The sequence below is a fragment of the Rhinatrema bivittatum genome, chromosome 10 (genome assembly GCF_901001135.1).
Source record: "Rhinatrema bivittatum chromosome 10, aRhiBiv1.1, whole genome shotgun sequence".
Lineage (NCBI taxonomy): Eukaryota > Metazoa > Chordata > Amphibia > Gymnophiona > Rhinatrematidae > Rhinatrema > Rhinatrema bivittatum.
In genome coordinates, this window is record NC_042624.1 from 32386996 (window position 1) to 32400488 (window position 13493).

At 41.5% G+C, this 13493-nt stretch overlaps 1 protein-coding gene across 3 annotated transcripts in view; it reads left to right on the forward strand.

Moving 5' to 3' along the window:
- The window catches only part of TLCD4 (TLC domain containing 4), a 168095-nt gene extending 154805 nt beyond the window's left edge, over positions 1–13290 (forward strand). For all 3 annotated transcript variants that reach the window (XM_029617598.1, XM_029617600.1, XM_029617599.1), the window contains 2 exons: positions 4561–4634; positions 11093–13290. In XM_029617598.1, the coding sequence (XP_029473458.1) occupies positions 4561–4634; positions 11093–11408 (390 nt within the window). In that variant the 3' untranslated portion in view covers positions 11409–13290. The remainder of the gene's footprint in view (positions 1–4560; positions 4635–11092) is intronic.
- Positions 13291–13493: the final 203 nt, after the last annotated feature.

Consider the following 13493-nt stretch of genomic DNA (forward strand, 5'->3'; position numbering starts at 1 on the left):
AAGTTCACTTAGGGGTAGATTTTCAAAAAGCGCGATTTGGCGTACTTTTGTTGGCGCATCAGGCGAGCGCATCAGGCGAGCGCATCAGGCGAGCGCCGAGCCGCGCAGCCTACCTCCGTTCCCTCCGAGGCCGCTCCGAAATCGGAGCGGCCTCGGAGGGAACTTTCTTTTGCCCTCCCGTCACCTTCCCCTCCCTTCCCCTACCTAACCCACCCCCCCCGGCCCTGTCTAAACCCCCCCTTACCTTTGTCGGGGGATTTACGCCTCCCGGAGGGAGACATAAATTTCCACGCGCCAGCAGGCCGCTAGCGCGCCGGGACGCGACCTGGGGGCAGGTCCGGAGGGCGTAGCCACGTCCCCGGACCGCCCCGGGCCGTAACCACGCCCCCGGACCCGCCCCCGAAACGCTACGTCCCGCCCCGAAAACGCCGCGCAGATCGGGCCCGCCCCCCCAACACGCCCCCCTCGGAAAACCCTGGGACTTACGCGAGTCCCGGGGCTCTGCGCGCGCCGTTAGGCCTATGTAAAATAGGCGCACCGGCGCGCAGGGCCCTGCTCGCGTAAATCCGCCTGGATTTACGCGAGTAGGGCTCTTAAAATCCGCCCCTTAGAGAATAGCCACTGCCATTAGCAGTGGTAACATGGAATAGACTTAGTTTTTGGGTACTTGCCAGGTTCTTATGGCCTGGATTGGCCACTGTTGGAAACGGGATGCTGGGCTTGATGGACCCTTGGTCTGACCCAGTATGGCATTTTCTTATGTTCTTATGTTCTTAAAGTCAGCATGGCTTTACCCAAGGCAAATCTTGCCTCACAAATCTGCTTCACTTTTTTGAAGGAGTTAATAAACATGTGGATAAAGGTGAACTGGTAGATGTAGTGTACTTGGATTTTCAGAAGGCGTTTGACAAAGTTCCTCATGAGAGGCTTCTAGGAATAGTAAAAAGTCATGGGATAGGTGGCGATGTCCTTTCGTGGATTACAAACTGGCTAAAAGACAGGAAACAGAGAGTAGGATTAAATGGACAATTTTCTCAGTGGAAGGGAGTGGGCAGTGGAGTGCCTCAGGGATCTGTATTGGGACCCTTTTCAATATATTTATAAATGATCTGGAAAGAAATACGACAAATGAGGTAATCAAATTTTCAGATGATACAAAATTGTTCAGAGTAGTTAAATCACAAGCAGATTGTGTTAAATTGCAGGAAGACATTGTGAGACTGAAAAATTGGGCATCGAAATGGCAGATGAAATTTAATGTGGATAAGTGCAAGGTGATGCATATAGGGAAAAATAACCATGCAATAGTTACACAATGTTAGGTTCCATATTAGATGCTACCACCCAAGAAAGAGATCTAGGCGTCATAGTAGATAACACATTGAAATCATCGGTTCAGTGTGCAGTAGCAGTCAAAAAAGCAAACAGAATGTTGGGAATTATTAGAAAGGGAATGGTGAATAAAACGGAAAATGTCATAATGCTTCTGTATTACTCCATGGTGAGACCGCACCTTGAATACTGTGTATAATCCTGGTTGCCGCATCTCAAAAAAGATATAACTGCAAAGGAGAAGGTACAGAGAAGCTCGACCAAAATGATAAGGAGAATGGAACAGCTCCCCTATGAGGAAAGACTAAAGAGTTTAGGACTTTTCAGCTTGGAGAAGAGACGGCTGAGGGGGGATATGATAGAGATGTTTAAAATCATGAGAGGTCTAGAACAAGTAAATTTACTCATTCAGATAATAAAAAGACTAGGGAGCACTCTATGAAGTTAGCATGTGGCACATTTAAAACTAATCGGAGAAAATTCTTTTTCACTCAACGCACAATTAAACTCTGGAATTTGTTGCCAGAGGATGTGGTTAGTGCAGTTAGTATAGCTGTGTTTGAAAAAGGATTGGAGAAGTTCTTGGAGAAGTCCATTACCTGCTATTAATTAAGTTGACTTAGAAAATAGCCACTGCTATTACTAGCAACAGTAACATGGAATAGACTTAGTTTTCAGGTACTTGCCAAGTTCTTATGGCTTGGATTGGCCACTGTTGGAAACTGGATGCGGGGCTTGATGGACCCTTGGTCTATCCCAGTATGGCATATTCTTATGTTCTTATGTTTTTAGTTGTATTTATTTAGTTAGTTATTTATTTAAAAGCTTTTATATACCACTATTTGGATACAACCATCATAGCGGTTTACGTTCCCATCTCTGAATAATACCTTGCAGAAGGTGGTGCACCGTCTTACAGAAATAAGGTGCTGGCTATGGTAAAATAAATTGGCATTAAATTTAAAGAAAACTGAAATAATATCCATGATTTGGATGGTTTTGAGGTGGATGTGGGGGCAGGGGGAAAGAGAGCAAAGGAAGGCAGAAGGGGAAATCATGTAAGAGGGAATCCTGGGGGGTGGGAGGGGAGAGAGTGTGGAGAAGGAAGTGGAATCTTTGGGGACTGAGGAGAAGAGACAAGGGGAAATGGAGAACTGGGAAGGTGGTGAGACAGCCACTGAGGGAGATACAGATAGGAAGCATTCCTGCTGGTGGGAGGGGGCGTAGGGAGTGAGTGAGATCCAGGAGAGACATGATTATGCTAGTTGGGAACAGAGAGAAATTCATGTGCTGGAGTTTCAGAGCCAGGGCCCTTGCTCTATGGGAGCTGCAGACTGGAGGGGTTGTGCTCTTGGAGTATTGGATCTCTCTTCATATCTTCTGGGGATATGCGCAGTTTTCTCAGTCAAGTATGGGCACAAAGCACATTTTCTGGGAGGTGAGGAGGGGAGGGTTGTGCCCCCCTCCCCCACACAGAGCAGCACCCAGTCTAAAACTGGCCCTGAGTACATCAGCACTGTATCAGCACTGCAGACACTTAGAGGCCTGATTCACTAAGGGTTTTTTTTACCCTGTGTCTGTGGGAAACTCCTGGATGAATCGGGTCTCTAGTGCTGCACGTGTACATTATATGCTAATAAGACTGAAAAAGTGCTGTATGGCCACAGTTCTGTTGCTTCTATTCTGACCAAGTGAATGTCTTATTATTCCCACTTCCAGGATGGAAAACATTTCCACTGATGACATCGGCTTTGTCCACCAATCACCATTCTGTAATATCCGAGGCATCTCGTTATTCTCTTCTGCTAAATAAAATTTACATTTTAAGCTGCGGTGGGCTGCTAGAATATCAGAGCTAGGGCTTCCAAGGGACCTGGTTTTGGGGAAGAGACTTTAGGCTAGTCTCATAGGCTAGTCTCAGCATTTTGATGCTCTGTCTCGATACCTTCATGGTACATGTCGCGTTTGATTTCTGATGGAAGGTTGGGGGGGGGGGGGGGGGAGGGGGACTTCAAATACATAGTGCATTGGGATTAAGTTCAAAAACCAGGAAGGGTTAAAAATCTCCCTTTTGAAGGTTGGATCCTGAGTCAGTTGACACCTCTGGAATGTCCCACGAGTCCTGTACTTCTAACATGTCCTTGTAAGTTCCTGTGTATATGCTTATATGTTAAGACTGTTAGCTATGCATCCATTTACTCTCGGTGCACTTAAGTTGTTTTTTGTTTGTTTCCTTACAATAATTCTCCAAACTCCATTTTGAAATGCAAAGAAGAAATTGTCAGCTAATGAAACAAAAGATCAGTCTAAGTCCTGTCTTGTCTGTAGCTGGTATAATTGATTTAAACCGTGCACTTTCTGTTGCTCAGTAAAAATGTGGACTTACCAGTATGTAGGCGTACTAGCATATGAACTGTTTCTTGCTGTCATTTTGTTTCTCAGGTTTTAATGCCTCATGGGAGCCATAAGTATTTCTTTAAGGGGTTTTATTTCCAGATAAGACCTTGACAGTACATTTCAAATCCGTGGTGTTAGTTTTTCCCATAAGTTAAATCTTAACATTACTGTATACATGTAAGCAGAAAATGACTGTCATTCCTTGCTGGCTTTGCTAATGGTTTGCAGTTGCACCATAGGGTTTCAGCCAGATTTACTCAAAAGGTCATTCCCATTTTATGTATGTAGAGAAGAGCCCTATGTAAATCCATTACTGAAAGAGCAAGCCTTCTGAAACTTGGTTCCTGGGACCCCAGCCAGCTCTAGTTTCAGGATATCCACAATAAATACACATGATGTAGATTGGGATTCATCTGGACGACTGACTAGGCTAATCTGCATATTGTAGTTATCTTGAACATTACATCTGGTTAAGGGTCTGAAAGACCGAATTTGGGAAGCCCTAAAACACTGGACTAGCCTTGATGCAAGGCTGAAGAAACAGGGCCAGGAGAGACCTTGTGATCCTTGCTTCTTTAGGTCTGTACAGAACAGCTCTGATCAGCAAGTGGTGTGCTTGCTGCCAGGAGGAAGGAAGTGGAAAAAGAATTACATCACTCCTTTCAATAATGGACGCAAACACTGAAATCTTGATATGTAGGCACCGGGAAACATTAGCAAAGTGAATTTTTTGTGTAGCTGATTGGTTATGTGCATATTTTTATTAATGTAGGTTTCTGATGAAATGTTTCTATCCTTGGTTTTCTTTTAAACATTCATATTGCTTTTCAGGGTGAAGGACTATTGCCATATTTTGGTAATTTCCGTCTTCTTGCAGAGTTCTCTACGCCATTTGTGAATCAGCGGTAGGTATATAAGAAGGGGACTTTTATTGATGTGCAAACTTGCTGTTCATCATTTAAATATGAGGAGAAAGATGAAATGGATATATTTTGCTCCTCCTTAGTCTTCAAGGTTAAATACAGAAGAAAGGAGAACGGAGTTTTGTTTGGTTGGCATACAACTTGTGAACTACTCATGGTTATGAACTCACAAATTGTTTTTGTGGTACAATGATCACAACCCCTGAGTAAATAGGATCCTGAGTGACCAAAATGGCTCCGTTAATAATTTGGTACAATATATGGCAATAGAATGGGGAGTGCAGTTTTTCTACCCAGGTGAAAGGGCAGTCTGAAAATTGCCTACCCTTGGTGCAGCTAAGAGTGTGCGCATTCTTCCACAATACTTACAAGTAAATTTAAAAAAGAGCGCATGAACAAAAATACGCTCAATTTTATATCGTGCGTGCAAGTACATGCGCACCATTTAAAATATCCCTACTGCGCATATGTATTGGAGCCTTTACGTGTATATTCACAAGTGAAGAGAGAGAGAGAGCCTCTTTTACAGAGACAATCTGACAGTCTATATATCTCCCACTGTAAGAGGGTCACTTTTAATACAGGGTGGGTTTTGGGGGGGGCAGTGTTACAAGGCTGTACAGACCCTTGCACCCTAGGCAGACCAATGAACACCCCCCCCCCAAAACCCACTCTGAGTTGAATGTGCCCCTCTCACAGTGGGAGATATATAGAGTGTCAGATTGTCTCTTTAAAAGAGGCTCAATCCCTCTGGCCCAAAATTTCCAGATTTGCGCCTCATCAGGACCAATTGTAAAGTTATGCAGGTAACATTGTCAGACTTGCAATATTTGGGTGTTACCCATGTACATCTTATTCTTGACGCGCTTCCCAGCTTCTTAAAATTCAAACACGGCCCATATAGGTGTTTTTGCATGAGCAACACTTTTAAAATCTACCTGAAAGACTTTTAACCCCCCCACCCAACCCCCGTAGAGAGGAGGCATTCCTGGAAGCATGGTTAGATCATGGGAGAAAAAGGTACACACACAGATTACATTTTCAAAGCTGTGTGCATAATCTTTCTTGAAAATTCTACACCCCCCCCCCCCCCACACACACACACACACAAAAACAGACACAAGCATCTGCAGATAACTTGTACTCGTGGCAATTTTCAAAGGGAACGCTTGTGTGCGTTCAAGGGGTTAACATTCAGACTGCACGTGTATGCGGGCGATTTGAATGTTATCCCCTTGATCGCTTTTGAACTGTGTGCATTAAATGCACTGTGTGCATTTATGCTTTTGAACTGTGTGCATTAAATGCACTGTGTGCATTAAACATAGAACCTCTAGTTCTATGTTTAATGCACGACTTGTTAAATGTAAACCGACTTGATGCAACCTCTGGTCGTGAAAGCCGGTATAGAAAATAATAAAATAAATAAATAAATAAATAAATAGTATCTGAGTGCAGTGAGCAGAAGGTAAGGCTTACAGATGTTCTATAGGATTAAAGAAAAGAGGTCAATATTGAGTAATGGGGAGTCTGCCTAAATTAGCTGAATAAACTTCTCCAACTAACTTATACTGGATATTCAGCAGTACGGGACACTGCTGAATATCCAAAATTAGCTGAATAACTCAAATTTAGCTGGATAAGCTTATCCTGCTAACTAAGACTGCTGTGAGGCAAACCTAAAGTTTACTAGATATCAACCTTATCTGGTTAACTTTGCTCCCCCCTGGACCATCTCTGGACCGCCCTCAATTTATCTGGCCTAGTTGTTAGCTGGATAACTTGGGGGTGGTCAAACAGATGGGAAATTCAAAACCCCAGGGTTTCTCCAGCTAAGTGCCAACTGGACTATAACATGATGGGCCATTATATAAATTATCTTGAGATCATCCAGGAAGGGAGGAGTTAAAAGAAGTTGGGTGGAAGTAAAACAAATCCTTTTTAGGTAGATGTTATTCCCTTGCTAATTTAAATAAAGGAATCTAAGGGCCAGATTGATTCAGCTTTTTTTTGCATAGTCAGAGAATGGGAATAAATGCCTTAGTAAATAGAGAAATTATAAAGCACAAGCAAAGGATTAAAAATGTGTATTTAAACCTAGATTTATAAGTGAGGTTAGGAATGTAGAACAAATAAAATCTAGTATGAGGGCTTGAGGTTTTTCATTTGGAAAGCTTAGTATGTTTGCCCTGTCAGTTTTCTTCAATGCACTGAAATAAGGCCCAACTCAGTACATTTCTTGACTAGCTTTTAGGAGTTTAGACCCTCAGGGCCAAATAGAATGAGCAACAGATGGCATGGCCAGAAATTACAAGTGAATCATGAAATACAATACAGTGTGGTGTGAAGAGGAAAGGGGAAAAGACATAGCATAGGTGTATGTTATAAAGGAGAAGGACAGATTTATCAAATGTTTGCTATAGTGCAAATATTGCTTTAGTTTTGCTCTGGAACTTTTCCTTATCTGGAGCACTTTTGCCCAGGAGCAAACATGTGATATAACTGCACCATAGAGTATTAACAAATGCTGTGTTTGGTCTTACCCATGTAACTCATAAAAATAATTTAAATAATAATAGGTAAATTTCCTTTCAAACAGTGGAGCATTGCATATACACGCAGTTTATGCATCCCCGGATTTAGAGATGCAGTGACAGATTGTGATGCTGGCTTTAGTGTCAGTGCTGGGACCCAGAGCTGAGCGTGCCAGAGATACACGGTTAGAGCCACTGTTCAGTCTCTGACTTGAATAGGCTATCTCTGCTGCCTGAGTTTGGAGTTTAGGACCACTGGGCAAACCCCTTTTTCTGGTCTGGGTTGTAAAGCCACAGGGATGAAGACTTGATGATCACAACCAAGCAGCCAGTTATCTCCAAAGGGAGTGAATCTCTTCATGAAAACGCCAGACATTTCATAATCAAAATCTTGTAATTCATTTACAGAGATGGCACCATTATCTGCAGAGACTGGCCTCATGTGTTTCAGAGTCACATGACTCTGGCTTCCTCAGTGGCCTCGCCTGCTTAGTAATATGGCAGCTGATGGCATTGGCCCATCCAGCCTGTCCAGTTACAACAGTGAATTTTGGGGGTTGCTTTTGGCCCAATAGTTTCCTCCTGTTCCTCTGGGCTTTCAGCTAAATTGGAGCCAGCCTTTACAGGGCTACAGCACATTGGGCAGTTATTCTCAACTGCCCAGGTATTTTCCTTTATCCTTTACTGCTCCCCCCATAAACACACTCAACTTTACCCAGCCATCACGGTGACACTCTGCCCAGGACCTCAAGCTATAGTTCCCTCCAGAGCCTAGCTAATGTGGACTCTGAATCTGGCCATAGATTTCACCATTGAGAGATGGCAGAAATTACCGTATCTCCTCTCAGCATGTTACCTTTTTCACCTGAATAAATGTTGCATTTTTTGAAATTTAGTGCTTTTTTTTTTTTTTTTTTAAAGAGCAGCTGTGCCAGATTATTCAACTCTTGCAGTGGCTTTGGCTTAGTGTCAACACCTTTGCTTATAGTGTGCTACATTATTACAGACCACCTGATCCATTCAGGAAAATGTAATTAGCCTATGGATTGTACATTATTTCACAGCAGCCATTAACGATTTATAGTTTTCAACTTGCAACTGTTATGGCATCCATAGGTCTCTCCTTGCTCACTACTAATACCACTACAACCAGGCTTTCAGAGCTCTGAACTGCATAGCTTGTCTTTAGCACTCCTGCAAGCAGTAATATTCCAAAAGAGCCTAATAGAAGTATGAGAAACACTTCCCATTTAATGAACATCCCTGTGATTGTGTTCAGGAAACATTTTTGTCTGTGAATCTAGGCTGCTGGAGATATAGTACATCCCTTCAGAGAAGGGCCTTTGGGCAAGAGGATTGTGGGGCAAAACGAAACAGACTGTGTCTTCTTAGGACCTATGTAAGTTAACAGACACATCTGAATAGGCAGGTCCTTTTATAGCAGGACTTTCTAACTTAGATTTTAGATTTTATTTATTTGGTATCTCATTATTCCAATACAGATCAAAACTGTGTTCAATAGAATCAAAATTATATTTAAAAAATTAAAAATACAAAATAAAACAGCAATACGCTCAAAAAATGACCTAAAACCAAGCATATCCTCTATAAAGCATCTATAATATGGTGGCTCCAATAAATCTGCTAAAAAACTTGAAACCAATTCTTTTTTAAACAGCCAGTAGAAGCTGCTGCTAGAAATTTAGCATTTGTAGCTGCTTTTTAATTCTTTTTTCTGTCTTTAGGATGTGGCTGCCCCTTTCTCCAGCACAATGCTGTGAGAAAGTACCCCAGCCATTAAGGGGTAAATTTTAAAAGGGCCACGCGGGCATGCATGTGCATGCACATTGATGCGCCAATTTTATAACATGCGCACATCACCGATTTTATATTGGCGCCCGCACTTGCTCGTGAGTTCCCACTCACATGCGCAAGGTTTTTTTTTTTTTTTTTTTTTTATTTATTTATGCAGTTTAAAAAGATTTTGACAGCAAATAAACATGTCAATTACAAGGCAATTTATGTATATAATTGATCAAATTGATCAGTACGCAAGACAAACAATTTAAAGGAAAATTCTTTATACATTGCCAGTTATAAGGAAAAGGAAGGCCCCAATTCAATTAGTCTGGAACATAAGTAAGCAAAATTACTTAAGGAATAGGTGCATTTAAATGCAATTACAAATATATAAACCAATGACCAACCTGGTGAAAGTTCATTTTTTAACTCTTGAGTCTATAAATTTTTTGAGTTCCAATGGTTCTAAAAATACGTATCGCTCATTTAGATGTTTAACGATACATTTACAGGGGAAATAAACTGTCATCTGGGCTCCCAGTTGCTTAACATCTGGACCCATCTGAAGAAAGTTTTTCCTCCTTATCTATGTATTTTTTTTGTAATGTCTGGGTACATCCAAATTTTCCCGTTAAGATTTATTTATTTATTTATTTATTTAAGGATTTTTTATATACCGGGGTCCGTAAGAAACATCACCTCAGTTTACATTCAAACATTAATTCAGCAAAGAGCTTTACAATATAACATAATAACTGTATGAATATAAGACTAATTATAACTTTGTAAAAAAAAAAAAAAATTAATATAAGAGTGTCTGTAGAAATATTCCGAAAGGTATATAATAGAACTCAGTTTATTGATAGAAGGCTTTTTTGAATAGCCAGGTTTTTAAGTTTTGTTTAAATTTTTTGTGGCAAAGTTCCTGGCGTAGTTCAGAGGGCATAGTATTCCATATTGTGGATCCAGCAATGATGAAAGAACGTTCTTTTGTAGTCGAAAGTTTGGTCAAATTAGGCGCAGGGATCTTCAGTTTCGCAAGATGTTGGAATCTGGTAGGTCGGATTGATGTTTTGAATTGTAATTGATCATTGAACCATTGCATTTCTCTGTTGTGAACGGCTTTATGTATAAGAGTCATGGATTTATATACTATCCTTGAAGCCACAGGTAGCCAGTGCAATGACTGAAGTGCTGGAGTTATGTGCTCATGGCGTCTCGTGTCAGTGATGATGCGGGCAGCTGCATTTTGTAACATTTGCAAAGGCTGGATTGTTGTTTTAGGTAGACCTAATAGCAATGCAAAGATATAGCTTTTCCCGGTTTCTTAGGAATAATTTTAACACATTATCCCTATCTTCTATCTTTTGAAACTTCACACATAAGGTACCTCTTGACTCAATTTGATTTTTCATTGATTCTTCAATAAAGTCTGTAAGATTTACTAAAGGATGGGTCTGATTTAACACATCACAGTTTTTCTTGTTTTTTTTGAAACAATAAGTTCCGCGTGCTGGCTGGCTGCCGGCATGCGTTTCACCAAGAGAGGCCCCGCCCCTTTTAAAAAATCAGGCTTTTCCACGCATACCAGGAGATACACACATGGCTGGGCCATTTTGAAAATGCGCTCGGCCCGGCCACGTGCATATCTTCCGATATTTGCACACGCCGGGGATTTAAAATTCCTCTGTTAGGGAGCAATTTTCATACTGTCCTCTTTGGGGTAAAGTGCAGGGGTCCTTTTTTACCCACCATTTTCAAAAAGAAAAGTATGCACGAGCTTCCTGTTGGAGACTTGCCACACGTGTGCCTGCTGTTCGTGCAGGTAGATTTTGTAAGGAAAACGGTGTGCATAGACTTGGAAAAATGCAGTCTTATGCATGTTATATTCCGATCTCAGCCAAAACATGCCCCGGGATTGCCTCCCCTAAATACGGCTAAAAGAAAGCGTGTTGTAGTGCCTCGTGCATACTCTTGGCCGTATTGAGGGCAATTTTCAGACAGGCAGTTTGTGTGGGTAAATCACTGGAGAGTGGGGATTATATAACACCTCTAGCCGTAAAGTGATATAATGTTTATGTTTTTGTAAACCTTGCTGTTTTGTAGATGGTTCTTTGAAACACTGGGATATCCAAAGACTTCTGCAGCTAACCTGCTGAATGGTGTCATGATGACCATCATGTTCTTCCTGGTGAGGATAGCGGTCATCCCTATTTATTATGCACGCATAGTTTTCGCCTTTGGAACAGAGGCATTTCACAGACTTGGGCTTGGCCCCCAGTGTGCCTGGATCATCTCCAGCATTTTGTTGGATATCATGAACTTGATATGGATGCAGAAGATTGCAAAGGGATGCTACAAAGTCCTTCATCTCTGTATCACGCAAACAGCTAAAACTCAAGAGAACGGAAAACTCGAGTAGAAGTTGTACATGTTGAAACAGTCTTAATATTCACATTTGGTTCTGGAGAAAACCAGAGTCTCACTTAAGACTACATGTGAAACACAACTTCTTTACAGAAATGTTTCAGTACATGCACGTTTTTTTGCCACAACTCCTTTTATGCAGTTCAGTTAGTACCTCTTGACTTCACCCTTCTTTACCATTCTATCAGCATTCCCATAGCATCCTCAATTGTACATCCACCTTTCCCGGTGCATGGAAAGAATTGATATCTACCAGTGTTTGGGTGAATGGGCCACACAATTTATAAAAAAAAACAAACAAAAAACAGCTTGTCAGGAGCAACATGCTTATCGGCTGGTCTTCCAGTAGAACGATTCAAAATGCTTACACTCAGGCTTTGTAATTTGCAATTTTTAATGCCTATGAATGCCCAGAATAAGAGAGAGATCTCTGTGGACTTCTCAAGATTCTGCTGATATGATGGGGCCTGTCATAATTGTATACATACCTTTAGTCATGGCTATCCTTGATTCTAATAAGCAAAGTGTGATTTTCATTTTTAAATTTGTGACTTTTGCCAGTCTTCGCAAGAACAGCAAAGTTACCGGGTCATTCATCAAACCGCAATGTGTCAGTCTCGCTTACATTAGGGCCTTATCGCACATGATAAGGCCCTACCTCATGCGATACCAGCCACATCACAGTGGTACAATGCAAATTAGGAAAGGGGAGGCGAGGTTGGCAGGGTATGGGCAGAGTTATGTCCCAGCAGCGCTGCGGGCGATAACATTTTCTACATTATCGCTGGCAGCACTGTGGGAAATAACTACACCTTTTCCTGTGGCACTATGGGTGAGAAACTGTGCGGCCTGGCTGCAACTGCGGCAGGTGAAAACACACCGCTGCAATGCGGCCAGCTGCATAATTTCACCCCCTCCCCCGACCCTTTTTTTCGTGTGGCTCATCAATCTGCTATAAATATAGCAGAGTGATGAATCTAGGCCTTTGTTTATATTCTTCAAGGTCTTTGGCAGCTGTTCTGTTGCCTTGTATGAGAATGTCCCAGTCACTGAGATTTTACAAAGCATATGGTCTTACTTTGGGAGTGTGGGAGATTTTGGGTGCTTCATGGAGCTTAATTACCTTTTCAGTGAGTGAAGCTGTTACAGATCTGTGTTATGTAGGCTGGTAATGATGGTTTTGACATCTGATTAATACAGCATATGAAAAAAAAAAGAGTTCATGCTTAAGGCTACCTTTTATTTATTAACATTTAGTTCATGCCTTTTCACTGGTAGCTCAAGGCAAGTTATGTTGCAGGTACTGTAGGTATTTCTCTATCCCCAGAAGGCTTACAATCTTAAGAGGGTGAAGTGACACCCAAGGTTGCAAGGAGCCAGGAGTGAGATTTGAACCCGGGCTTCCTCAGATCTCAGCCTGCTGCTCTAACCACTGGGCTCCTCCTTATGAAGACTATTGTGTCCATCTTATTAAATGTGTTATAAATAACCATATGCTGTTTGGAGAAACTTACTTAGGGATTGTGATATAACCAGACACATAAGAGTATTTCATACCATGTCCTCTCCTGCCTCCCCCTAGAATCTTTCAGCAGTTAGAATTTTTTTAAAGTTAAAAACCATTGTCTGTTTTCTGCCTTCTTGCGTCAGATAGGCTAGGTAAAGTGCTTGAAGGATGACACAGGAAAAGACTACCTCAAAGCCTGTCTATTTTAGAATGCTCGGATTAGAAAATTAACCTTTGTAATATGATCTGTATCCTTTTTATATAAAATGTCTCATGATTCTCATTGGGTGTGCTTAGGAAACGTTGTTTTACAAACATCTTCAGCATGGAAGAACTATGAAATAAAACAGAAAGATTCATCCTCTTCAAATACAGAAGTGAAATTATTCTTAAACCCCTGATCGCGCTGTGCAAGTATCTCTCAATATTGTTATAAATCTGATCACAGGAGCATGGAAGGATGTAACTTGGTTTTTCAGCACTTGACACTGTTTTCTAGCTCCCTTCTTCAGACTGTGATCTCTTGTGAGGATTCTTAGGGTGGTGCAAGGAAACTGGATTATGTAGCCACTC